This window comes from Capra hircus, chromosome 25 (assembly GCF_001704415.2).
Source record: "Capra hircus breed San Clemente chromosome 25, ASM170441v1, whole genome shotgun sequence".
In the NCBI taxonomy this organism is placed as follows: Eukaryota; Metazoa; Chordata; class Mammalia; order Artiodactyla; family Bovidae; genus Capra; species Capra hircus.
The window spans coordinates 9,352,885-9,379,221 of record NC_030832.1 but is presented as its reverse complement, the minus strand read 5'-3'; the positions used below and the strand labels follow the sequence as shown (position 1 = coordinate 9,379,221).

At 49.4% G+C, this 26,337-nt stretch overlaps 1 protein-coding gene across 2 annotated transcripts in view; it reads left to right on the top strand.

Annotated features, from left to right (window-relative positions):
• The window catches only part of TVP23A (trans-golgi network vesicle protein 23 homolog A), a 31,092-nt gene continuing 7,301 nt past the window's right edge, over positions 2,547 to 26,337 (top strand). The window contains exons 1-2 of one of the 2 annotated variants that reach the window (XM_018040872.1): positions 2,547 to 2,723; positions 2,975 to 3,054. In XM_018040872.1, the coding sequence (XP_017896361.1) occupies positions 2,715 to 2,723; positions 2,975 to 3,054 (89 nt within the window). In that variant the 5' untranslated portion in view covers positions 2,547 to 2,714. The remainder of the gene's footprint in view (positions 2,724 to 2,974; positions 3,055 to 26,337) is intronic. The other variant, XM_018040873.1, reaches the window with a different exon arrangement.

Sequence of the window (26,337 nt, the reverse complement as noted above, 5' to 3'; positions counted from 1 at the left end):
TACTCGAGGCAGGATTCAATAGTCATATTCAGTGATGCTGGTGTGAGGGGAGACGGTCAGTGTTTCCTAGAAGTCTCTGAACCCAAGGATTCCCCACTGTTCTTATTAAAAGCAGATTCCCGGGACTGGCCCTGGAGCTTCAGGGGCCCTGGAATCTGCATTTAACCTGCAGCCCCAGGTTACTCCACCTGCAATGCAGGAAACATGGGTTTGATTCCTGGGTCAGGAAGATCTCCTGGAGAGGGAAATGGCAACCCACTCCAATTTTTCGCCTGGAGAATCCCATGGACAGAGGAGCCTGGCTGGCTACAGTCCATGGGGTCGCAAAGAGTCAGACACGATTGAGCACGCAGACCCTGGTTAAACCACTGCAGCTGGTTTCAAAGCCAATGATGAATTTCCTGCAGAATCCTCGGGCTCTCTGCCCACTCTGAAACTCCACAGGCTGACTCTGCAGAGGATTATCCAGGTGTAGCAGGAAGAGAGGGAGGGAGCGCTTTCCCCAGAGGGGAGCGCTTTCCTCAGAGCCCCCAGTTCTGGCCCCCACCTCTGCACTCTCAGCCAGTGGCCCCCTGAGGAAAGCTCAGGAGCATGTGGCTTCCATGTGGTTGGGGCTGAGACTCTTCTCCAGGTACCCCCAACCTGAGGACTGAGAATGACAGTTTGACCCCAAATGGGGCTTCCAAGGGGGCTTTCCTACCTCCTCACCCCCTTGAGGACTCTCTGAGCCCCAACGTAACAGACACCAACAGCTGGTGATTCTCAGAATCAGAGGAAAAGCCCCTAAATGTTCTGTAACAGCTTCTCACCCTCACCTGCCCTCTGCTGTGGCCCCTTGTCTCCCCTCTACCCCCTCCCCATTATCCCTCCCAGGCAGTTGCAGCCAAGCTGGGGAGGGTAGCTTAGGGTACCCTAACCTCTCAGCATGACACTCTTCTTTGCCTGGAGCAGGCTTTGGGCTGGAAGAGCCAACAGGCTTTTCTAGAAAGCCAGGCTTTGGTGGCGGTTTGGTTGCTAAGTCATGTCCAACTCTTGGGACCCCATGGACTATAGCCCGCAAGGCTCCTCTGTCCATGGGATTTCCCAGGCAAGAATGCTGGAATGGGTTGTCACATCCTTCTCCAGGATCTTCCTGACCCAGGGATCAAACCAGCATCTCCTGCATTGCAGGGATTCTTTACTGCTGGCCACCAAGGAAGCTCTCTGGTGGTTGAGATCCTTACAGTTCAAAGGGTGGTCCAGAGGCCTGCAACATTAGCATCACGGGGGTGCTGTTATCAATGCAGGCTCCCAAACCCCCTGACTCCCAAGAGGGTACATTCCAGGAGAAAGTACCCTCCCTCCACACACACCTGGCAGACCCTTCATGGGATCAGTTTAGGTAATGCCTGCCCAAGGCTCAGAGCTTAGGTACCTTCTGGCACTTCTGCTCCCTACCCCTCCCTCCTGGCAGCCACCCACCCCTGCGGGGATCAGCAGGGAGTGAATTGTGTTGGGACCTTGGAAACCACCAGCGCTTTTCTGAGTCACCAGGGATGGAAGACAGGTCCCTACTGCCCATGGCGGGAGGGCAAAAGGCAGGACTAGGGGCCTTGGCCTCGAGACTCTTTGACCTCTGCTCCTATGTGGGTGGCCAGGAGGAGGTGAGGGCAGAAAGTAGAGGGGAGTGACCCTGTCCCAGGCCAGGAAAAGCTATCTGGTGACAAAGCCTTCCTTTGTGGGAGATAACTGGGAAGGCTTTTCTATCCATTTGTTGTTGTTGTTATTGCTCAGTCGCTAAATCGTGTCTGACTCTGTGGGACCCCATGGACTGTAGCCAGCCAGTCCATGGGATTTTCTGGGCAAGAATGACCGAGTGGGTTGTCATTTCCTTCTCCAGGTGATCTTCCTGGACCAGGGACTGAACCTGCATTGCTTGCATTGGCAGGCAGATTCTTTACTACTGAGCCACCAGGGAAGCAGAAACACTACTATTAATGCTAATAATAGTTACTTTGTCCACAGTGTGTGTCTGGCACCAGGATGGAGGCAATGTCCCGGAGGGCGGCCGTGGGACCCACGCCACAGCTGCAGCAGATTCACCTGTTAAAAGGCAGAATCCGGAACTCCACTCCAGGCCTTATGAAGCTCCCCGGTTGGCCTGGGAAATTGTTTTTAATTAAGACCCTAGGGAATTCTTTGGGGTCGAGGGTTTGAGGAAACACAGGCCTTCTCCAGCCTTGAGAGAGGCTGCCCAACACTGAGATTCATTCTTGCACTCGCTCCCTCGGTCGACATCTATGGAACATCCACCTGGTTCATTGACCCACTCGCTCTACTCCTCCAGGATCACCGATCTGGGTTCCCGAGTCCGCCTCTGAGCCCGAATCGTCCCCTCCCTGCCGCCGCTCCGTCTTCACCCTCCATCCTCGCATGGGGCATCAGCTCTCTCTCCTAGGCGGTGTTCCCAGAGAGCCCGGGCAGAGGGACCCTCCCAAGCCCCGCCCCCGCCCGGGCAGTCTAGCCCACCTCCCCCGCCGGCGACTGCGCTCTGGGGCCCGCGCGCCCCTCCCCCACCGGAGACCAGCGAGGAGGCTGCACCCGGGGCTCGGGCTCCGACCCCCCTCCCCCCGCCCCCGGGCCCACCGCCGCTGCCCGCTCGGCGCCCCAGCCCTTCCGCAGCGAGAGGTGCAGCCGGAGGCTGGGTTGTGGCCTCCAGGTGGGCTCTGGGAAGGATGAAGCAGGTAGGGCCGCGGGGATGCCGGAGATGGGAGGGTGGTGGCAAGGATGCTGGGAGCCTTCCAGAGGTCTAGGAGAAGCTGGAGGAAGAGGAGGAGGAGGGGGAGGGATGCGAGAGCCAGGGCTTGGGCCTGCGCTGGACCCCAGGTGGGCGGGAGGGTGGAGAAGGGTAGGGGCCCCGCCCGCAGAGAGGGTCCTGGCCAGAGGGCCTGTGCACCGCTGGGAAGGGCCTGTGACTCGCCATTGATGTCCCCAGGCCCTGGTGGATGATACTGAGGATGTGTCCTTGGACTTTGGCAACGAGGAGGAGCTGGCGTTTCGGAAAGCCAAGATCAGGTGCGTTCTGACCCGGTAGCTGGGCAGGCACACTCAGTGCTGCAGATTTATTCATTCAGGTTCATTCATTCAGGATGTACCAGACGTCGGGCTCCCAACACACCCAGGACAGATCAGACAAGGTCCTGCCCTCCTATTCTGTGGTCTTGGGGGGAGGGGACTAACAGGTGAACAAAGATGTTAACAAGATAATTAGTGTGAGAAGAGTTGGGAAGAAAACAGGGTGATGAAAGAGAAAGTCACTGGGGAGGCTAGCAGCCTTGTGCTTTTAATTGTGATGCTGGAGAGCCCCTTGAACTGCAAGGAAATCACACCAGTCAATCTTAAAGGAAATCAGTCCTGAATATTCATTCATTGGAAGGATTGATGCTGAAGCTCAAATACTTTGGCTGCTTGATGCAAAGAGCCCACTCATTGGAAAGGACCCTGATGCTAGGAAAGGTTGAGGGCAAAAGGAGAAGGGGGCAGCAGAGGATGAGATGGTTGGATGGCATCACTGACTCAATAGACATGAGTTGAGCAAACTGGGAGATAGTGAAGGAAAAGGAAGCCTGGCATGCTGCAGTCCATGGGGTTGCAAAGAGTCGGACACAACTGAACATCTGAACTGAACTGAGTGATGAGAGGCAGCCAGTCATGGGAGGCTTTGACCAAAACCTTCCTTGAAGAAGGAAAAGCAGGTTTAAGGGCCTGGGGTTGTGTTTGGAAGGTCGAAGGGAAGCCACTGTGTCTGGGTGGGTAGTGGGGGAGTAGACAGGGGTTGGCAGGAGGCTGGAGAGGTGGACAAGGGCTTGAATTTTTATTCTTGTCCCTCTTTCAACTCTAGCCGGTGAGATAGCGTTGTTGTTTTAGTCGCTCAGTCGTATCTGACTCTTTTGTGATCCCATGGACCTTGGCCCACCAGGCTCCTCTGTCCACGGGATTTCCTAGGCAAGAATACTGCAGTGGGTTGCCTTTTCCTCCTCCAGGGGATCTTTCCGACCCAGAAATCGAACCCACGTCTCCTGCACTGGCAGCCAGATTCTTTACCGTCTGAGCCACCTGGGAAGCCCCCAGCCAGATGTAGTGTTGGCTTAAAGCAACAGAGATTTATTCTTGCATAGTTCTGAAGTCCAAAATCAGTTTCACTGGGCTGAAACTAAAGTGTCCACAGGACGCACTCCCTCTGGAGGTTCTAGGGGAGAAATCCATTTCTTGCCTTTTCTAGCTTCCAGTGGTTTGCTGGCTGGTGACTCCTTCCTCTGGCTCTCAAGACGAGCATTGTAGCATCCAGCCTTACTGTTATTTCACATCGCTTTTTCCTCTGTATCAGTCTCCCTCTGCCTTCCTCTTACTGGCTTACTTGTGGTTGCATTTTCGGACCCACCTGGATAATGCAGGGTAAGCTTCCCCCCTGAAGATCTTTAATTTGATCACACCCCTTTGCCATAGCAACTTAGTGACATTCACAGTTTCCAGGGTTCAGGGCCCTGGATGGAGGGATGGTTCAACCTACCGGAGTGACCAATGGGTGTCTTTAAAGAAAGATACTGTGAGAGAACTGGAATCCTGGGATATCTTCTGGATCATCTAAACTCATTATGTGTTCAGTGTTGTTGTTTTTTTAAATTTAATTGGAGGATAATTGCTTTACATCGTGCTAGTTGTTGTTGTACAGCTACGTGACTCAGCTGCAAGAATAGACATATCCCCTCCCGTTCGGACCACCCTCCTTTTGCCCCAGCCCTCTAGCTCATCACAGAGCACCGGGCTGCGCTCCCTGTGTTTCTGCAGCAGTTTCTTTCCAGCTGTCTGTTTTACACATGGTAGTGTATGTAAGTCAATGTACTCTTTCAATTTGTCCCACCCTCTCCTTCCCCCACGGTGTGCATAAGTCCGTTCTCTACGGCTTATGTGTCTATTTCTGCCCTGCAAATAGGTTCATCAGTACCATTCTCTAGATTATTCCATATATAGGTGTTCATATATGATATTTGTCTTTCTCTTTCTGACTTGACTTCACTCTGCATAACAGACTCTAGGTTCCTTCACCTCACTACAGCTGCCTCAGTCTTCACTGAGCTCCTCCTGTATGCCCACGTCTGGGCTGGTGGCTGGGGACACGTGGTGTACAGGACACACCCTCTACCTCTATGGCGTGGTCTGGTCTGGAGCAGGGATGGTCAGCCTCGACACTGCTGACAGTTGGGGCCAGGTTCCTCTTGGTAGTGAGGATGTCCTGTGCATTTAGGATATTTAGCAGCATCTCTGGTTTCCATTCACCACATGCCAGGAGCATCCCACCAGTGAGGTCTGCAGACAGTGCCAAGTGTTCCCTGGGAGGCAAACTTTCCTGGGTTGGAAACCACTGGTGTCGGGGTGTAGGGTATAGGCATGCCCATGGCTGTTATGATTCAGTGTTTTAAATGCTGCGATTTCAGAGGGGGAAGGAGAGGGTGGGATGAATTGAGAGAGTAGTATTGACACATATACTTTATCAAATGTAAAATTAGATAGCCCTTGGAAATCTGCTGTGTGACGCAAGGAACTCAAACCGGGGCTCTGTGACAACCTCGAGGGCTGGGATGGAGTGGGAAGTGGGAGGGAGGTCCAAGAGGGAGGGGACATATGTATACTTGTGGCTGATTCATGTTGATGTATGGCAGAAGCCAGCACAGTATTGTAAAGCAGTTACCCTCCAAATAAAAATAAATACATTTAAATATATAAAAAAAAATGCTGTGACTGGCAAAAGCTTGGGCCTTTATGCTGGCCAGGGGAGAAAGTGACAGCTAAGCTGAGGCCAAAGGATGGGTAGGAGTTAACTAAGAGACGTGGAGTGAGCACACACAAAGGCTTAGAGGGGAGAGCAAGAGCTTAAGGAGTTCACACTGGTTTACTGGAAAGTAGTTAGAGCAGAGGCTCAAGGGCAGAAGGAATCACGAAACAGAAGCTGGGAGCTTGGGCCAGGGCGCTGGCAGAGCTGGTGAAGGGAAGTGGAGGGGCACAGAGGAGGCAGAATCAGCCAGCCTTGGTGGTGATCAAGATGTGGGTGCAGATGGGGATAGTCAAGGGTGATGCCCAGCCTTCTGGCCTTGGGACCCAGGTGGAAGGGCACTTATGCGGGAAAGGTGTTGAGTCCAGGGTTGTCTTTGTTGGCTTGTGGTGGAATGCTCCAACAGCCAGGTTTGATTGGCTGCAGGGCAGAGAGGCTGGATCTGATTGGGCGGGGGTGGGGGGGGGTCACGTGGCCTGCATTCAGCTATCTGGGAGGTAGCAGGTCATGGACCTGTGTGTGCCTGAGAGCTTCCAATCCCATAATCCTCTGGTGTGCCTAATGCACATTTCTGGTCCAGCCCTGGACACTCTACCAGATTCCCACAGGATGAGCATCTCTAGTTGATTCTGATGCTCAAGAATATACGGATGATATCATTTATATGTGGAATCTAAAAGAAGGGGGGGTACAAACAAATGTATCTACAAAACAGAAATAGACTAACAGATGTAGAAAACAAACTTATGGTTATCAGGGGTAAGAGAGGAGGAATAAATTGGAAAATTGGGATTGACATATACATACTGCATATATGAATATAAATACTATCATGAGTAGGGGTTTCCTGGTGGCTCAGATGGTAAAGAAGCTGCCTGCAATGTGGGAGACCTGGGTTCTAATCCTGGGTTGGGAAGATGCCTAGGAGAAGAAAACAGCAACCCACTCCGGTGTTCTTGCCTTGAAGATTCCATGGACAGAGGAGCCTGGCAGGCTACAGTCCACGGAGTCACAAAGAGTCGGACACAACTGAGTGACTCTCACTCACTCATATATATAATAGATAACAAATAAGGACCTATGCTATAGCACAGGGAACTCTCCTGAATTCTCTGTAATGACCTTGCCTGGAAAATCCCATCGATAGACGACCCCCTGCAGTCCATGGGGTCTTGACGAGTCGGACACGACTGAGCGACGTCACTTTCACTTTTCACTTTCATGCATTGGAGAAGGGAATGGCAGCCTGCTCCGGTCTTCTTGCCTGGAGAATCCCAGGGACGGCAGAGCCTGCTGGGCTGCTGTCTATGGGGTCGCACAGAGTTGGACACGACTGAAGCGACTTAGCAGCAGCAGCAGCAGCAGGTAAGAATTGTTATTTGTAAATTCCATGTTGAAATGGATTCCAGGTTGACTCTGAAGGGAGGTGAGGTTATGGAAGGGGTCCTGAAGCGGGAGTCTGGGGTTTCAGGGATGCGTCTGCCTTTACTGCTTGCTGGCTTTGTGATTCTGAACAGTGTTCATCTTGCCTTGTTAAGCCGCCATTGACCCATCTGTGAAGAAAGGGTACCTGTACCAACCTGGCCTCCCCACGTGATTGCTGTGTACAGTTCGTTCAGCACATGTTTATCCAGTATCTGTGTATAGGTGCTGGCTAAGCCCTGGGGATAGAGACTTGGCCCCTTCCCTTCTTGTCCCTGGTTCCGGGTCAGTGAAGTGCAGTGTGGTGGGGAGAGCACCTTGCTGAATCAGTGAAGGATGTGACTCTGTAGCACACCTGGGCAGGTAGAGGAAATGTTATTAATAGTGATGCTGTGTGTGTTTTTCCCCAGTGGGCTGCTTTTTTTTCTTTTCTTTTTTACTTTTTTTAGTATGGAAAAAAACCCACAACATAAAATTTACCATTTTTGAATGTTCAGTACTGTTAAATATATTTATGTTGTCGTAAAACGGATCTCCCGGACTTTTTCATCTATAAATCTGAGACTCTTTCCCCTTCAATACCAACTCTCTATTCCCTCCTCCCCCAACCCCCTCTTTCTGTCTTTCTGAATTTGACAACTTAATTTTTTTGCTTTTTGGCTATGCCTCTCAGTGTGAGAGATCTTAGCTCCCCTGCCAGGGATTGAACCCACACCCTCTGCCGTGGAAGCATGGAGTCTTTTTTTTCTCTTAAATATTTATTTATTTGGCTGCTCTGGGTCTTAGTTGTCTTTAGTTCCAGCAAGCGAACCCTTAGTTGTGGCATGTGAGATCAAGTTCGCTGAGCAGGGATCCATCCCAGGCGCCCTGCATTGGTAGCACAGAATCTTAGCCATTGGACTACCAGGAAAGTCCCTGAATTTAACAACTTTAGATACTTCATGTGAATAGAATCATAGAGAATATGTCTTTTTGTGCTGGCTTATTTCACTTAACATAATGTCCTCAACGTTCACCATGTTCTATCATATGTCAATTTCCTCCCTTTTAAAGGCTGAAGAGTATTTCACTGTGTGTACAGACCACACTTTGTTTATCCATTTATCTGTCAGTGGACACTTCGGTTGCTTCCATGTTTTAGCTCTTGTAGATATTACTGCAATGGACATGGATGTACCAATATCTCTTTAAGACCCTGTTTTCAATTCTTGATAGATACCCAGAAGGGGGCTTGTTGGGTCATATGGGAATTCTGGTTTTAACTTCTTGAGGAACTTTCATACTATTTTCCATAACACTTGAAGCATTTCACAATCCCACCAGCCATGCCCAAGTTTCCAATTTCTCTACCTCCTTACCAGCAACTGTTACTTTGTTTTTTCATTTTACTTTTTATTTTTTACTTTTTTCAGAGTAGCCATCCTGATGGATGCGAGCTGGCGTCTTGCTATAGATCTGCCTGCCTTTCCCTAACGGTTAGTGGCGTTGAGCTGCTGCTTGTGTGCGTGCTTGCCACTGGTGCACCACGTTTGGAGAAATGTCCGTCCAAAGCCCTTTCCCTGTTCTTTAATGGGTTATTGGATTTTTTGTTGTTGTTCAGTTGTTGGCATTTTAAAAATATATTCTGGATATTAAGGTCTTATGGAACGTATGATTTGCAAATGTTTTCTCCCATTTCACTGGTTACCTTGCCAATATATTGATGGTGTCTTTCAGTGAACAAAAGTTTTTAAATTTTGCGTAGTTCCATTTATGATTTTTACTTTTGCTGTCTTTGCTTCTGGTATCACGTTGTGTGTGTGGTATGTGATTTTACTGAAATGTTCACATGTCATAAACTCACAGTTTATACAATTCAGTGTGGTTTTTAGTATATCCACAAGGTTGTGCAGTCACCCCCACCGTCTTGTCTTTTTCATCACCCTGGATGGGAGTCCTGGACCCTTCAAGCAGTCGCTTCCCATTTCTCCCCTCCCCCAGCCCCTGCAAACCACTAATCTACTTTCCATCCCTTTGAATTTGCTCACTTTGGACACTTCATGTAAATGGGATCATACAGTATGTGGCCTTTTACCTGGCTTCTCTCACTGAGCATAAGGTTTATTTGTGTTTTGGCATGTCCTTCACTACTTTTTGTGGCTGAATCATATTTCATTGTCTGGCTAGAGTACATTTTCTGTATCCTTCATCCGTTGATGAGCACTTGAGTTCCCTCTGCTCTCTCGGTTCTTATGAATAACGCTGTGAACATTCACGTGGGGGCCTCCCGGGTGGCTCAGTAGTAAAGGATCCGCCTGCCAGTACAGCAGATGCGGGTTCGAGCCCTGGATCAGGAAGATCCCCTGGAGGAGGAAACTGCAACCCACTCCAGTATTCTTGCCTGGAGAATCGCGTGGACAGAGGAGTCTGGAAGGCCGCAGTTCAGGGGGTTGTAAAGAGTCGGACACGACTGAGTGACTGAGCGTGCACACACGCACCCACGCTAGCACACACGTATGAACATTCAGGTACAAGTTTATGTTTGAATATATGTTTTCAGTTCTCTGGCTTGGCCAAATGGTAACTATGTTTTAGCCATGCTGTGTTGCAGACCAATTTTTAGTGAGTATTCTGGGCTTCCAGGGGCCTTGAGGAGCAGGAGGAGCCTGGACTCAAGTTCAGACAGTCCCAGGATTGGGTCCTGGCTCCACCATTCCCCAGCCAACTAACTGTGGTTGTGGGTTTGACTTGGCAGACAGCCTCACAAGATGCAAATAGGCTTTCATATATGGTGGCTAAGTGATAAAAAATTCGCCTGCCAATGCAGGAGATGCAAGAGACATGGGTTTGATCCCTGGGTCAGGAAAATCCCCTGAAGTAGGAAATGGCCCACTCCAGTATTCTTGCCTGGAAAATTCCATGGACAGAGGAGCCTGGAGGGCTACAGTCCATGGGGTCACAAAGAGTCTGACACAACTGAGCGTACACACATACACACACCTGTTTATGTGGTTCTCTAGAAGGAAACAAGTCAGAGACATAGTATCTTCATCTCACTGAGGGACTCTGCAGCTCCCTTCTCTATTTTCTCATCTGTAAAATGGAGATGAGGTTAGCTCTATCGCAGACTGTGTGAGGAGGACTCAATTGGGTGAAGAGAGTATAATATGTAACGAGGCCAGTGGGACCACTGACACCTTGTGTGTGCTTCATAAACGGCACCTATTCTCTGATCATAAGTGTGACTTTGGTGTCCTGACTCTGGGCAGAGCTGGAGTGGAGCCTCAGTTGCAACAAGATGTCACACTGGGATTGTCCCTGGAGCTGGGGACTATCCCTCGGATGGAAAGTTTGGTTTATGCTTTCAAAGCACTGTCTTCACAAAATTCCTTTGGACCCACATGTTGTGATTTCCAATGGATTCCCATCTGAAGTGGGATGATGTCCTCTTGCTCCCGGCAGAGTTATTGGATCTGAGGATGGTCTCAGTTGTCAGGGCTGGTTTGCTGGTGGGGTTTGGTCAGTGTTCCGTGGTTGGTCCTAGTTCAGCCCAATGGGGCTTAAATTGAGGGGACTGCTACCCTCTGGTCTCAGGCACCACCAGGAGTCCCCTGTTGGTGGGGCCAGGACCCAAGGCAGAAATCACGTGGAATCATAATCCGTGCCTAGCCTACCAAGTAGGATAATGTTTTGTCTTTCAAGAAGTGTCCCACTGTCCATTCGTCTTTCCATGATAGACACGCAAAGCTGTTCCTCAAAGCGAGCTCCAGATGAAATTCTTGGCTGCTTTTAAGGGGAAGTTAGATTGAGTGAAAAATAATAGCAAACACTTACTATATGCGGGCACTGCTATGTTACTCATAATATTCATTTAAGCTGTATTACAAACCTATGAGGGCTTCCCTGGTGGCTGAGATGGTAAAGAATCTGTCTTCAATGCAGGAGACCCAGGTTCAATCCCTGGGTGGGGAAGATCCTCTGGAGAAGGGAATGGCAACCCACTCCAGTATTCTTGGCTGGAGTATTCCATAACAGAGGAGCCTGGTGGGCTATAGTCCATAGGGGTCGCAGAGTTGGATACGAATGAGCAACTTTCACTTTTTCACAAACCTATGAAGTCGATACTGTGATTTTTTTAAAAAATTAATTTCAAGATGGAAGAAATTGAAGGAAAGAGTTGAGGGATTGGCCCGAGCCGAGGTCACGCAGCTGTGCAGTTGCAAGGTGGGGATTTGAACCATTAGATCTGGCTTTGGAGTGGCATCTTAGGTTAGACTGTGCTTCGGGGAGTAGGTGTTCATGCAGGTGGGGATCCTTGGGGACAGGCACTGCCCTGGGATCAGCATTTCCAGGCCTTCCATCATCTGCTTCCTCCAGGGAGTCCTTCATGTTTTCCTTGTGTAGAGGAGAGTGTGGAATTGCCCCTCGTTTGCAGAGCACGCTTTCTCAGCCCTTGGCGCTGATACATCTGTGTGCTCTGTCACTCAGCTGTGCCTTGCGACCCTGTGGACTGTAGCCTGCAGGCTTCTCTGTCCATGGGATTTTCCTGGCAAGAACGCTGGAGTGGGTACTTGGGACTGGCTAGTTCTTTGTGGGGGCTGTCCTGTGTGTTGCAGGATTTTAGCAGCCTCCGTGGACTCCACCCACGTGATGCCAGTAACGCTGCCCTCCTCCTCCAGCTGTGACAACCAAAGGTGACTCCAGACTCTGCCAAGTGATATGCCCTTGGGGCAGAATTGCCCCTGGTTGAGAATGCTGTTTTGATTATTCTCTTGCCCTCTCTGGGGTTTGGATTTAGAGAAATTAAATTTGTATTTAAGGGGACTCAGAGCATGCTTGAGACCTCTGTGTTTGACGTTGACCCCTGAGAAGCTGATGGTGTGGCAGGGCAAGGAAGGACGGGGGCAGGTGATGGTACAGATATGCCTCAGGGGCTGTCCATTATTCCCGGAAATCGAAACAGGTATGTCTCTAATTGTTGCACACACATTGTGCTGCAACACACAGATGAGAATAATAATTTTGTTTTTTCTTTGTTGTTAGAAAGTCTGATTGCCTCAATAAGTCAGGATCCCTCACCCAGACCCCTGTCCCCATGACTTTGTGCAACAAATCATGCTGCCCCTGTCCCCACTCTAAAATCTATTTTTAAAAATATAGAAATAGTGACACATAAGCAGGTCTCACAAAAGGCTGATTGTTTAATTTTAAGGAAGGTTCATGATTACCAAGGAAAATAACCCGCAGAATCAAGGAACTAGACAAATTTCAGTTCTCTTTGATTAGGACACAGAATTACATGTTTTGAAATTAACCCCTTACGTCTCCATCTCCTTTAGTTCCCCTTCTTTATGTTTCTTGTTAACATGAAATTGATTACATAAGCAATGCCAACAATATCCAAGGGACATTTCTCCTGAACCATAACTCACACAATTGAGGAAGGCATCAGGGACCAGAAGGAGGTGGTGGTCGGACGTTGGTTCCTTGATGTTCCAAACTTGACCTTGCGGACCAGGAGTGTTTAACGTGTCATTCACTTATTCCAGGGTTGACACTATTGACGTTCGGGGCTGGACATTGTTTCTTGCAGGGACTGTCCTGTGCACGCAAGGATGGTTAGCAACATCTCTGGCCTCTACCCATTAGATTCCAGAAGCAGTCCCCTAGTTGCAGCAACCAAAAACATTTCCAGACACTGCTGGCAAGGGACCCCAAATCACCTCCCATTTGAGAGCCACTGATTTATTCTTTCACTCACTCATTTATTCGTTAAGTCAAGAACACCTTTCAAGGACCTTTGTGTGCCTAGCACTGTTTGAAGGACCGCAGAGAAAACTAGGTGGGCATGGTCCATGTCCTCGTGGAGCTGATGTTTTGATTGAGAAGAGACAGTGAACGAATCAGCAAATATCTAAACAAAGTAACATCAGAGGGTGGTAAATGCCATGAGAAAGGGGGCCAGGTCCAGGCGGCCCGTTTAGATTCTAGAGGGCGCAGAGAAGGCCCGAGGAGGTGCATTTGGACTGGGACCCAAATGTGGAGGAGGAGCCAGGCATGGGAAAATGCACAGAAGAGACTTCTGGCAGAGGGAACAGCAGTGCAAAGCCCTGGGGTGGGAGTGTAGTCTAGGGGTTGTTGGAAGCAGGCCAGCGTGTAGCAAGTGGGGAAGTGGGAGGAGGAGGCAGTTGGAGATTTGTTAGGGAAGAGCTGCGAGGGCTTTGAAAATTCTGATGGGAAATTGGAATTGCTCTGTTTTGATGGGCAGTCTTTGGAGGGGTTTGAGCAGGGAAGAGGCATGATCTGACTGACCCTTGAGGATGCTCTCAGTGACTGTTAAGTGGCCTCTAGGGCAAGAACAGTAGCAGAGAGATGTTAGGAGGCTGGTGAAGGGGCCAGGGTGAAAGATGCTGGCGGCCTGGACTGGCTGGACTCCAGGGACACACATGGGAACTTGCCTTAAATTGACCTTTGTCCCAATTCTGCCCCCTTCTGGGACTTCTGAGATTGGATAGGGAAGGGTGAAGGCAGCAGGTCCCAGACGCATGTCACTGGGCCTGCATTCCCAAGGGATCTCAGCTCTTATCAGCATCCCCAGTGAACTCAGCAAACAAAGGACCAAAACTTCAGGGCCTCCATTCCCAAAAATGCTGAGTCAGTAGGTGTTGAGATGGGTGTGACAGGCTTCTGCAATGTGGTTCTGCTTTGAGTGACTTGGCATATTTTTCTAGGTTGTCTATTTCTGGATTATGTAGGGAGTGGTATGTGTGTGTGCATGTGTGTGTGTTCACCTTCATTAGAGTATGGGTAGGTATTGATAATGGGCTTCCCTGGTGGCTTAGCGCTGAAGAATCCACCTGCGATGTGGGTTCAATCCCCGGATTGAGAAGATCCCCTGGAGACGGAAATGGCCACCCACTCCAGTACTGTTGCCTGGGAAATCCCAGGGACAGAGGAGCCTGGTGGGCTACACAGTCCATGGGGTTGCAACAGAGTTGGACACGACTGAGCGACTAAACGGCAATAGCAGGTGTTGATGCAAGGCTCAGCCATATATTCTGGCAAGTGATGCTGATGACATCTCCTTAATCAAGACTGGCTCAATAACTTCGGGTTGGAATCCAAGGGGAATGGCCTGAGGCTGGTCCTACTCCAGCCTGAAGGAAATTCTCTTCACACAGGGGCTCAGCCTTGGGTGTTCCATGGCCGATGACTCACTCCTCACTCATTACGGGAGTAAGGAGGCTTTCAGAATGACTCAGAAATAGCCACAGATGGTGTTAATGGATCCTCACATTTCCCCTAGCATTGCAATACAGACGTCTCTCTCCTCAGGATAGTAAAATACTTTACAAAGTGCAAAGGAACAGTCAGCCAACTGACTCCAAGCCTCTGACATACTCTCTTGGACCAGGGATAATGATGAAGAGCCGCTCAGTTGTGACCAACTCTTTGCAACCCCATGGAGTGTAGCCCGCCAGGCTCCTCTGTCCGTGAAGATTCTCCAGGCCAGAATTCTGGAGTGGGTAGCCATGCCCTCCTCCAGGGGATCTTCCCAACCCAGGGATGGAACCCAGGTCTCCCCTATTGCAGGTGGATTCTTTACCAGCTAAGCCACAAGGGAAGACCAAGAATACTGGAGTGGGTAGCTTATCCCTTCTCCAGGGGATCTTCCTGATTCAGGAATCGGACTGGGATCTCCTGCATTGCAGGCGGATTCTTTACCAGCTGAGCGGCGAGTTCTTCCGTCAGGGGCTTCTAATGCCTGGTTGTCCTCAGTAGCTGCTTGTGAATGAATGTGTTGGGGGCTGCAGCGTGGTGATATTCTAAGCACACTATCATTCCATCTCCATCTGTGAGCTGAAGTAATCTAGAAAGAGAAATTCCCCCTCTTCAAATAAATTGCAGGATATACTCATAATAAATGCTCCATGCTTGCCCTTCATTTTTCCATTTTCCAAGCAATGAGTTTTGTTCCCCAGCATCCCCCATAAGTGACCACTGAAGGTTTTGCATAAGTATTACATGACTCACTGATTCAGACATTCTTATTGCTACTCAGGTCCTCCCATCTTTGGCCAATGGGAGTGTCTACCCATTGGCCTCTGAGTGTTTTGACCTGGTGCTCAGAGTCTTTGACAGCTTCCTTGTGATCTGGGATGTTCTGATCCCGTATTCATTTCTTATCATATTCATTTCTCCATCTGTGCCTGGAGGCATCACTTCTCCAGGGAGCTCTGGCTCCTTTGGAGAATGGAGTTTAGAAGCCACAGTCTGGGTTTGTGTCCTGTGCCAGCTCTCCGGGTCTGTGACCAGGGAATGCATCAGGCAGGGCTGATATTAATAGCATCTCTTAGTGGGTGTATTTTGGGGAGTCACTATTGTCACCAAGCATATATCCCCTTTCAGTTGCTCTGTGGGTCTCTGCAAGACAGCTGACAGGTGGGACAGTGATGAAACTCTGGGCAGATTCTGCCCCTCAGAGCAGCTGCCAGCCTGTAGGGCACCTTTGTGCAAATCAGAAGAGATGACCCTTCCACCCTTCCTTGGGCAGATGGTTCCTCCAAGGCCTGCAGCTGAAGAGCTGAGCATGTGTAGATTTGCACCGGCATCACCTGCACAACTGCTTCTTTGCTCCAGGCCAGGGGCAGTTTGCTTCAAGACTCCCTGAGCTTCTGACCCCTCAACTGCAGAGTGGCTCTCTGTCCCTTTCCAGCCTCGCTTATGTTCTCTGGACTCATTTATCCCCAGGCAGGTGTTGTGGGTTGACTTATATCCTTCCCAACAGATATATGTGGATGTCCTCACCTCCAGGGCCTCAAAATGTGACCTCACGTGGCAATAGGGTCTTTGCAGATGTGATTAGCTAAGATGAGGGCATCCTGGAGTAGGCTGGGGCCCTAGTCCCATATGATTAGTGTCCTTGAAAGAAGGCAGTTGTGTGAAGACAGACACGAGAAGGAGGCCACGCAACAACGCAGGCAGAGGCTGAAGTGATGGAGATACAAGCCGAGGAATCCCAAGGGTGCCGGCTGACGTCAGAAGATAGGAGAGGGGGCCTGGGATGGGTTTTTCCCTAGAGTCTCCAGAAGGAACCAAGCCTGCAGACACAGAGATTTTGGTGTTTGTTTTGCCTTTTTTTTTTTTTTTTTTTGAGCACAATGAAATGATGGGTTTTAAGACAACATGATCTTGGTGTTTCCCAGTTTGCTGTGTTTTGTTTTAGCAGCCCTGGGAAGCAAATACAGCACTTTCCTATATTCCCTGCCACTCTGAGGGTGGTCCATGGACCAGCAGCATCAGCATCACCTGGGTGCTCATTAAAACGCAGACTCTTGGGCCCACCCAGACCTCCTGAATCAGAGTGCATTTAACAAGTGAGCCAGGTGGTGGTGGTCCAGTGACCAAGACGCTGTGCTTTCACTGCTGAGGGCCCGGGCTCAGTCCCTGGTTGGGGAACTAAGATCCCACAAGCCTTAAAATGAAAAAAAAAAAAAAAAGGCAAGAGAGCCAGGTGGTGTGTATGTGCAAAAGCACTGCGTCACACGATAACGTAACAGGAATGATTAGCCGCCAGGGCAAATACACAGTTATATCTGATGAGAGCGGGTACTGAACGCATTGTTGAGCCAGGCAGTATACTGAGTCCTTCTTTGCCTGGGATTCTCACGTAATCTTCCTGGCAGCTCCGTGCAGTTGGTACTTCTTACTCCAGAGGACACGAGTAACCCTAACAATGACTGAACGACGTCTCCTAGTGTGCAATTCAGCATTCTTGACTCTTATCCCATCTTACAGATGAGGAAAGTGGGACACACAGAGAGGTTAAGTCAGTTACTCAAGGTCACACAGGTCCTCAGGGGTGGAGCTGAGATTTGAATCTATGAATTTGTCTCTGAACTTGTATCCAGGACCCTCTCTACTCACCTCGCCTGCCCCCCCAAAGGAGAGCCAATGAAGGCAGCGTCTCTCTCTTCCTCCCCACCCCAATGTCTTCTCCCTTTTAAACTATAAAATAACACATAACATCAAATTGACCATTTTAACCATTTGGGAGTGAACGATTTGGGGCTTCCTCCAGTGGCTGAGTCGGAGCTCCCAGTGTAGGAGGCCCGAGTTCCATCCCTGGTCAGGGAACTAGATTCCACAATCTACAGCTAAGACTTGGCACAGCCAAATAAATCAATAAATATTAAAAAAAATAATGATTCAGTTGCAGTTAGGATGTTGACAATACTATGGAGCCATCCTAACTGTCTCATTCTGGAATAATTTCATCACCCCAAAAGGCAACCCCATAGCCATGAAGCAGTCACTCTCTGTTCCCCGCAGTGCCCCCAGCCTCCGATAACCGCTTACCTGCTTTCCGTCTCTGTGAGCTGGCCTATTCTGGACTTTTCACAAGAATGGAACCCTACAGTGTGGGACCTGTCATGTCTGACTTCTTTCACTTAGTGTGTTTTCCAGGTTCCTCCATGTGGTTCCATGCATCCATAGTACTCCAATAATTGTTTCATGTTTTGTTTTTTTCTCAGTTGTTAAATATGCATGACAAAAAAACCCCTACCATTTTAAGCATCTCAAGTCGGTGGCAGTAAGTCCGTTCAGACTGTTGTGGCACTGTGACCACCATCCGCCTCTAGAACCCCTTCAACTGCCCGCACGGAGGTCCCATATCCGTGAAGCAATCACCTCCCATTTCCTCCTCCTCCAGCCACCGGTACCCTACATTCTGCTCTCTGTCTCTGTGAATTGGCCTCTTCCGGTAGCTTACATGAGTGAAATCTTACAGTGTCTGTGTGTTTGCGTCTGGCCCCTTTCACTGAGCCTAAGGTTGTCGGGTCGCCAAGAGTCGGACACGACTGAGCGACTGAACTGGACTGACTGAACTGAAGGTTGTCGAGGTTCGCCCACACTGGAGCAGGTTTCGGCGCTTCATTCCTGCTCATGGCTGAGTGACACCCCATTGCACAGACAGTCCATTGATGGACTTTTGGGCTGTTTCCGCCTCGTGGTGACTGTGAATGTTGCCTCCGTGGAACTTCGTGTGCAAGGTTTTGTTTGAAGAACTGTTTTGGGCTCTTCTGCTTTCCCATTTCATTTGAAAACGCTGGGTCTTTAAGGAATCTGGTCCGTGGTTTGCGCAGCAGCAGCGGTGGGGAGTGGGCAGTAGCTAGGGTCTGTGGGGAGGAATCAGCCCCGGTGCCCCTCGAAGAGAAGCTCGGGTCCCCGCAGAGGGCCCAGCCAGGGCTGAGCAGCCAGGGGCCCACTGACCCATCTCTGGGGGTTCTCTTCACCCAGCATCTTGCAGCTCCACATACCCAGCTGATTGGAGAAGGGCATGGTAACCCACTCCAGTCTTCTTGCCTGGAGAATCCCATGGACAGAGGAGCCTGGAGGGCTACAGTCCATGGGGTCACAAAGAGTTGGACATGACTTAACTGCTATACCCAGCTGATAAAGATGGGATGTCTCTTTAAAAAGAAATAAAGAACAGAAACTAGAGGAGAAAACTGTGGCGGCCAGAGGGAAGTCTGTTCTTTTATTCACTTCCACACTCAGAGCGCTGTCGTGCTGACCTTTGAATCAAAGCTCTGAGTGCTTAGCAACCAGCATCTGTTGAGACGTCCTAGCAGCCCCAGACCTGCCTTCCTGGCCCAGATGCTGGGCGAGGATGAGGATGTGCTGTCATCTGAAACAAGAAGTTGGAGTCTGAAGGGTGATGGCTCTAACGTTGCATCTGGAGCATTCTAGAAAAGTCCGTCTAGCCCCCACGGCTCACCCGCTGGGTTAGCAGGGCTTTTTAAAGTGTGGGTTCCTTCCTCCCTCTTTGTCCTCATGACTGAGTTTACCTTGAAAATGGAGCAAAGGAGGACCCTGGATGGCAACGAGCATGCAGATCTCGTTAAAATGAAGATTTGGGCTCAGGAGGCCTGGGGTAGGCTACTGATCCTGCCTTGCTAACAAGCTCCAGGGCACGAGGGGAAGGGAACAGGTGGATATGGCCTTAGTCGTCACTCTCTGGGGTCCCCTTCCCTGCCACATCTTCCTGGTGACACACTGCTCTTAGCGTGAGAGCCACCTGACCCTAAGTGAGTGTCAGGGCTGAAGAAATACAGAGTAGCATCCCGCTTCTTTTCAACAATGAGGAAAAGCATCCAATGGAAAGCATCCAAAAAGATCATCACCAGCCAAGGCTTTTTCTCGCTTTCTCCCATTCTCAAAAATTTTGACCAAGAATGAGTCAAACAATATGTAGAGTGATAGTAACAATATGCCCCACTGTGATCTGGCACCATAGGTGTTTTTCTTTCTAGAAACTTTGGCCATCTGAGGTTAAATGCTATTTTCCCATTTTACAGGTGAGTAAACCGAGGCTCTGAGTGGTTTAGTGCCCTGTCCAGAACCATGTACACAGCAAGGATGGAGCGTGAGTGTGGATCAAGGCTTTCTGTCTTTCACTGTACTGACTGTCCACTTTGGAGGTGGGTGGGCATTTTTACTCTATAGAGAGGAGTGGCCTTTCTGTTTTGCAGAGGAATTGGTAAGCCCAGAAGAAAGGACCTATTTTCTGGAATTTTCCTTATGCATCTAGCTGTAGCAACCAGTTATTCAACTGGGGATTTTTAGGTCTGATTTTTTTTTTTTTTAACCACAGATGGCCCCCAGAATAGCAACCTATAGACCTTTTATTCTTTTTCTTCTGAAACGTGCCTTGCCTCGATGCAAAGTCGAGTCGACCTCTGATGATTTCTTTTCTATTTTTTTTAATTCGGATTTACATAAAAGTACAGAGAACAATGCCCCTGGTGTTCCCATTGCTCAGCTTCAGTCATGATCAACACGTGGCCAGACTATTTCATCTTTACACCCACCCACTCCCCGCCCCCGGATTATTTTGAAGCAAATTCTAGACATCATCTCAGATGCTATTTTTGTAGCAAAGTAAAGGAAGGAGAAAAGATACTGTCTTTCCTCAGACCTTTGCCACAGTGAAAAGCAGAAGGCTTTTCAGAGTATTTGAAAGATGATAGGAGTATTTAAAATAGGATATTTGATAAAGAATTAGTTTTCAAAGTATTTTAAACCAATAAAGGGCAACTTTTAAAGAGACTATTAAATCACTGCGGAATGGAGAATTAAATCAAACTTTTGCCCCCAATTTGAATGTGCTATAGAGGTTTGTAGGGGGACTTCCCTGGCAGTCCAGTGGTTAAGACTTCACCTTCCGTTGCAGAGGGTATGGGTTCGATTCCTGGTTGGGAAGCTGAGATCCCACACGCCTCTCAGGCAAAAAACCAAAGCATGAAACAAGCAGTATTGTAACAAATTCAATAAAGACTTTAAAAATGGCCCATATAAAAAAAATCTTAAAAAAAAGGAAGTTTGCTGGGAAGGGGATGTGTGTGCCTGGGGTCCATGGTCCTCTCCAACCCCACCCCTGACTTTACTCTGGCTAGACAGAGCACCACCCCCAACCCGGGACCATTTTTAAGAGTGGTTTTAGGTTTACCGAAAAACTGAGCAAAAAGTACAGAGAGTTCCCCTAAGCCCCTCCCCACCCCAGAGTTCCCCCTATGGTTAACATCTTGCATTAGAGTCATACGTTTGCTGTGATGAACCAGTGCGTTGTTAGCTAAAGTCCATAGTTTCCATCAGGGTTCATCCTTGGTGTTGTATCTTCCATTGTTGCTGTTTAGTTGCTCAGTGTGACTCTGTGCGATCCCATGCACTGCAGCGCACCAGGCTTCCTTGTCCTTCACATCCTCCCAGAGTTTGCTCAAACTCATGTTCATTGAGTCGGTGATGCCTTCTATAGGCTTTGACAAATGTATAATGGCATGTATCCACCATGATAGTATCATACAGACCAGTTTCACTGCCCTAAACATCCCCGGGGCTCCAACTATTCATCCTCCTTGTCTCTCAACACTGGCAACCATTGATCTTTTTCCTGTCTCCGTAGCTGAGGCTTTTCCAAAATGTCATAGAGTTAGGTCCATACAGTATGTAGTCTTTTCAGCCTGGCTTCTTTCACTGGGTGGTGTGCATTAAGGTTCCTCCATGTCTTTTCATGGCTTGAGAGCTCATTTCTTTCTTGTGCTGAAAATAAAATATTCCTTTGTGTGGATGTGCTATGATGTATCCGTTCACTTACTGAAGGACATCTTGGTGCTTCCAGCTGGGGGCAGTTATGACTAAAGGGCTTCCCAGGTGGCGAAAAACCTGCCTGCCAGTGAAGGAGATGTAAGAGACACAGCTTTGATCCCTGGGTTGGGTAGACCCCCTGGAGGAGGGCATGGCCACCCTCTCCAGCATTCTTGCTCGGTTAGAGGAGCCTGGTAGGCTACGGTCCATGGGGCCGCAGAGTTGGACGTGGCGGAGTGACTAAGCGGTGGCAGCAGCTCACGGACAGTAAATCGCATTCATCCTAAATGTACAGGTGGATGGATCTTTATATAGATGCACACGAGGGATCAAGATGTGGGGCATCGCCAGCATCACAAGCCCTCTTGTGTGTCAGTCTCTACCCCTCCTCCTTCACTGCTCTGATTTCTAGCACAATCCATTGTTTCTGCCAGTTGGGCAGCTCCTGCCCTACAGCTTTGGAAGTAGGCGGTGAAGTAGGGGGGAGAGGTCATTACTGGCAGTTTGATTCATTTTGGTTTGTCTTGAATGGAGCCTAATTTCATCATTAAATTCTTCCGGCCTGTCTAGAGCAGGGATTGGCATGAGTTCTGGTTAGATATTTTCAGTTCTGCCAGAGAATGAGTGAGCATGGCTGCGTTCAAATAAAACTTTATTTACAGAAACAGGAAGTGGGCCAGGTTTGGCCCTTGGACGGCAGTTTGTGAATCCAGGATGTTCTCAGTCGCTAAGTCATGTCTGACTCTTTGCCACCCCAGGGACTGTAGCCCACCAGGCTCCTCTGTCCATGGAATTCTCCAGGCAAGGATATTGGAGTGGGTTGCCATTTCCTACTCCAGGGAATCTTCCCAACCCAGGGGTTGAACCCACGTCTCCAGTGTCCCCTGCATTGGCAGGTGGATTCTTTACCACTGAGCCACCAGGGAAGCCCCAAAACCAGGATAGAGAGTGATTTTCCTTTGTAAAGTTCATGTCCAGTTCTTGTTGTTCAGTTGCCAAGTTGTGTCCGACTCTTTGTGACCCAATGGACCACAGCACGCCAAGCTTCCACGTCCCTCACCATCTCCTGGAACTTGCCTAAGTTCATGTTCACTGAATCGGTGATGCCATCCAACTATCTCATCCTCTGTCACCCTCTTCTCCTGCCTTCAACCTTTCCTAGCATTAGGCTCTTTTCCAGTGAGTCGGTTCTTTGTATCAGGTGGCCAAAGTATTGGAGCATCAGCTTCAGCATCAGTCCTTCCAATGAATATTTAGGGTTGATTTCCTTTAAGACTGACTGGTTGGATTTCCTTGCAGTCCAAGGGACTCTCAAGAGTCTTCTCCAGCACCACAACCTGAAAGCATCATGTCCAGGCCCCACTCCAAATCTAAACCCACATGTCATGGGACCAGGGCAGCCTTGTGAGCATTTTAGGGCCTCCTCAAGGTAACTTTCAAGCACATACCATGCAAACCAACTGGGTTTCCCTCCACAGGGGGAGACAAGATGTGTGCTGGCCCAGAACTGTGAAAGTGGCTTTGAACTTAAACAAAAGCCCAGCTAGACCCTCCCGACCTTGACTTAGTCAATGCCATTTCCCTTTTCACCACCTATCATTCTCTCCTCTTCCTCCTCTTGAGAGAACAGGCTTCTGTCCTGGGGTGGAGGGGGCAGGATGGATACTGATCAGAAAATACTTCTGTAAAAGCAGTAAAGAACCCACCTGCCAATGCAGGAGATGCACATTTGATCTCTGGGTTGGGAAGATCCCCTGGAAGAGGGCATGGCAACCCACTCCAGTGTTCTTGCTGGAAAACCACATGGACAGAGGAGCCTGATGTTATTATAGTCCATGGGGTCACAGAGTCGAACCAACTGAGCACACACAGTTGAGGATGAGGAAGTTTCCTTAGAGAAAGCGGAGGGGCTGGGGCATCATGGGGGAGATCAGGAGTCTTGGGGGATCCCTGCAGAGATGAAAAGTCAGCCCCTGGGGAATGAGAGAAAGTGTGGTCAGAGGGGGAATTTTACAGTTTGGCTTCTTGGATGGGTAACGGTTTTGAGTGCGTGTGAGACTGTCAGCTGTTCGCAACGACTGAGCATGGTATATGTTTCAGGCACTGTATACCTGCCACCTGCACTTAATCTTTTTAAGTGAATAAGCTCGGCAGGGGCTCCCGTGGGCCCTCCCATCTTACAGAAGTGGAGACTGAGGCGATGAGAAGTTCTGTAGCTTAGGCACGGCTGGGGAGCTACTTGGAGGTTGGAGCCAGGACTTGGACCCTGGCAGTCGGGCACCTCTGTACTGTTTGCCTCTCAAGGTGTGGGCACCAAGTGGGTGCCTGGGATAAGGGAGTTGGAAGCTGGTGGCATTCAGAGGTGGAGATGACTGTTGGCTCACATGTGCTCCGAGGCTGTAGAGGTGGCCAGAGAGAAGGCTGAGGGCACAGGGGACCCCATATCAGGGAAGGGTGAGTAGGCTCAGACCATGGCCTTGCAAACTCTCAGAATTAGAAAGCTGATCTCTGAGCTCACATTTGTGTTAGTGGAGGGAGAGGGGTGAGCCGGGGCCCAGGCTAGGCAGACTGCAGGGAGAGGGGGTGAGGGTTTGGAGGGCTGTCCACAGAACAGCCCACGTAAAACAGGGTTAAAGCAGTATTTGAAAGTACAATAGGCGTCCTTTTCTGCTTGCTTTGGGCTTGGTTTGGATACTTAAAACAACAGCAGCAGCAACAATAATGATACCGTCCATTCAAGTTAAGGAAACAGTCAGTTAACCAGGACTCAGTTAAAGCAGAACCTTCCAACACGTGGAATTTTTTCTGCATTTTATTTCAGGAAACCACAGTCAGAAAAAGAAAAATAGTGGGTGGGCAGGGGATTTATTTGAAGGCATAACTTCCAGGTTTCACCCTGGATAAGTGAACACTTGGGCCTCTGTACACCTTTTAAGTCTGTATCGTCCTACAAAAAAGACAGATGTTCCCAGTAAGCCCAAAGGGACTGGATTACAAGGTTCAACACAACAAATATTTGCTGAGAATCTTAAAGTCAGGTGCTCTTGGGGATATAAAAATGGTCTCTGCCCTCAAAGGACATTGGAAAAGGATTCATTTATCTTTGGGTGAAGGGCTTCCCAGGTGGCTCAGTGGTAAAGAATCTGCCTCCAAGCAGGAGACTTGGGTTTGATCCCTGGGTTGGGAAGATCCCCTGGAGGAGGATATGGCAACCCACTCCAGCATTCTTTTTTTTTTTTAATAATTTCATCTATTTATGGCTGGGCTGGGTCTTCGTTGGTGCACAAGGGCTTTCTCTAGTTGCAGAGAGTGGGGGCTACTCTTTGTCGCAGGCCCTGAAGCACGACTGAAGCGACTTAGCAGTAGCAGCAGCTGAAGCATGCAGATTTCAGTAGTTGTGGCACATGAGCTTAGTTGCTCTGCAGCATGTGGAATCTTCCTGGACCAGGGATCGAACCCGTGTCCTCTGCATTGGCAGGCATTTTCTTATGCACTGCACCGCCTGGGAAGTCCCCACTCCAGCATTCTTGCCTGGGAAATTCCATGGACAGAGGAGCTTGGCAGGCTACAGTCCATGGAGTTGCAAAAAGTTGGACACGATTTAGCAACTAAGTATGCAACACGTGCATCTTTGGGTGAAGGGGGTGAAATTATGTTAAGACAATTAAATCCTCAATAATGTATAAGGCAAAAAGAGGTATCAGAGGGGGATTTCCCTGGTGGTCTAGTGGTTAAGAATCTGTGTTTCCACTGCAGGGGGCACGGATTTGATCCCGGTTCAGGGAACCAAGGTCCCACATGCCATGTGGCGTGATCAAAAGAAAACAGTATAAGAGATTCCCAGAGTCTTGTTTTCTGGAACAATCAGGTTTGGAAGTGCCATGCGATCACATCTAATTCTTAAATGCCTCTGGTTCGGTCAGATGCCAGGAGAGCTTGGCATCTGAAAGGCACAGGTGAGAACCTTCTGGAGAACAGCTGGCCTTGGGCACAGCCCCTTCTTCCTTTGCAAGAGGAGGAGTAAGTACCGAGGTCATCACACACCCTGCATCTGAATCTTAGCTGACATCCCCGTGGGAGTCAGGAGCCCACCGTGCTACAGGAGCCTCCAGGGTGCTCACCCTGACCGCCTTCCTTCTCAGAGAGCAAGCAGGCTCGTCCCCCAAAGGCCTGCTGGCTGCCTTTAGACGTGGCAGGTTGGAGGCTTCCAGGCCCTGTGAAACACAGCCTGCGGCATTTTGTTGACATAATTAGTGGCTGTCATTTAAAACTCAGATTTCCCACAAAAGGTCTAGGTTTCTAGCTTCTTGCAAAGATATCTGGCAATACTGGGTTAGTTTGTTGGTGTCAAGTTGCCTGCCCTCTCTCCCCAGCAATGAATTGCTACCTGTCATGGGGCAGAAAACTAAGATCTTGGCATCTGGTCCCATCACTTCATGGCAAATAGGTGGGGAAACAGTGGAAACACAGTGGCTGACTTTATTTTGGGGGGGGGGGCTCCAAAATCACTGCAGGTGGTGACTGCAGCCATGAAATTAAAAGATGCTTACTCCTTGGGAGAAAAGTTATGACCAACCTAGAAAGTGAAAGTGAAGTTGCTCAGTCGTGTCCGACTCTGCGACTCCATGGACTGTAGCCCACCAGGCTCCTCTGTCCATGGGATTCTCCAGGGAAGGATACTGGAGTGGGTTGCTATTTCCTTATCTAGGGGATCTTCCCGACCCAGGGATCAAACCTGGGTCTCCTGCATTGCAGGCAGACACTTTACCCTCTGAGCCACCAACCTAGACAGCCTATTAAAAGGCAGAGACATTGCTTTGTCAACAAAGGTCCGAGGAACTGAGCACTGAGGAATTGATGCTTTTGAACTGTGGTGTTGGAGAAGACTCTTGAGAGTCCCTTGGACTGCAAGGCAATCCAACAGTCCATCCTAAAGGAGATCAGTCCTGAGTGTTCATTGAAAGGACTGATGCTGAAGC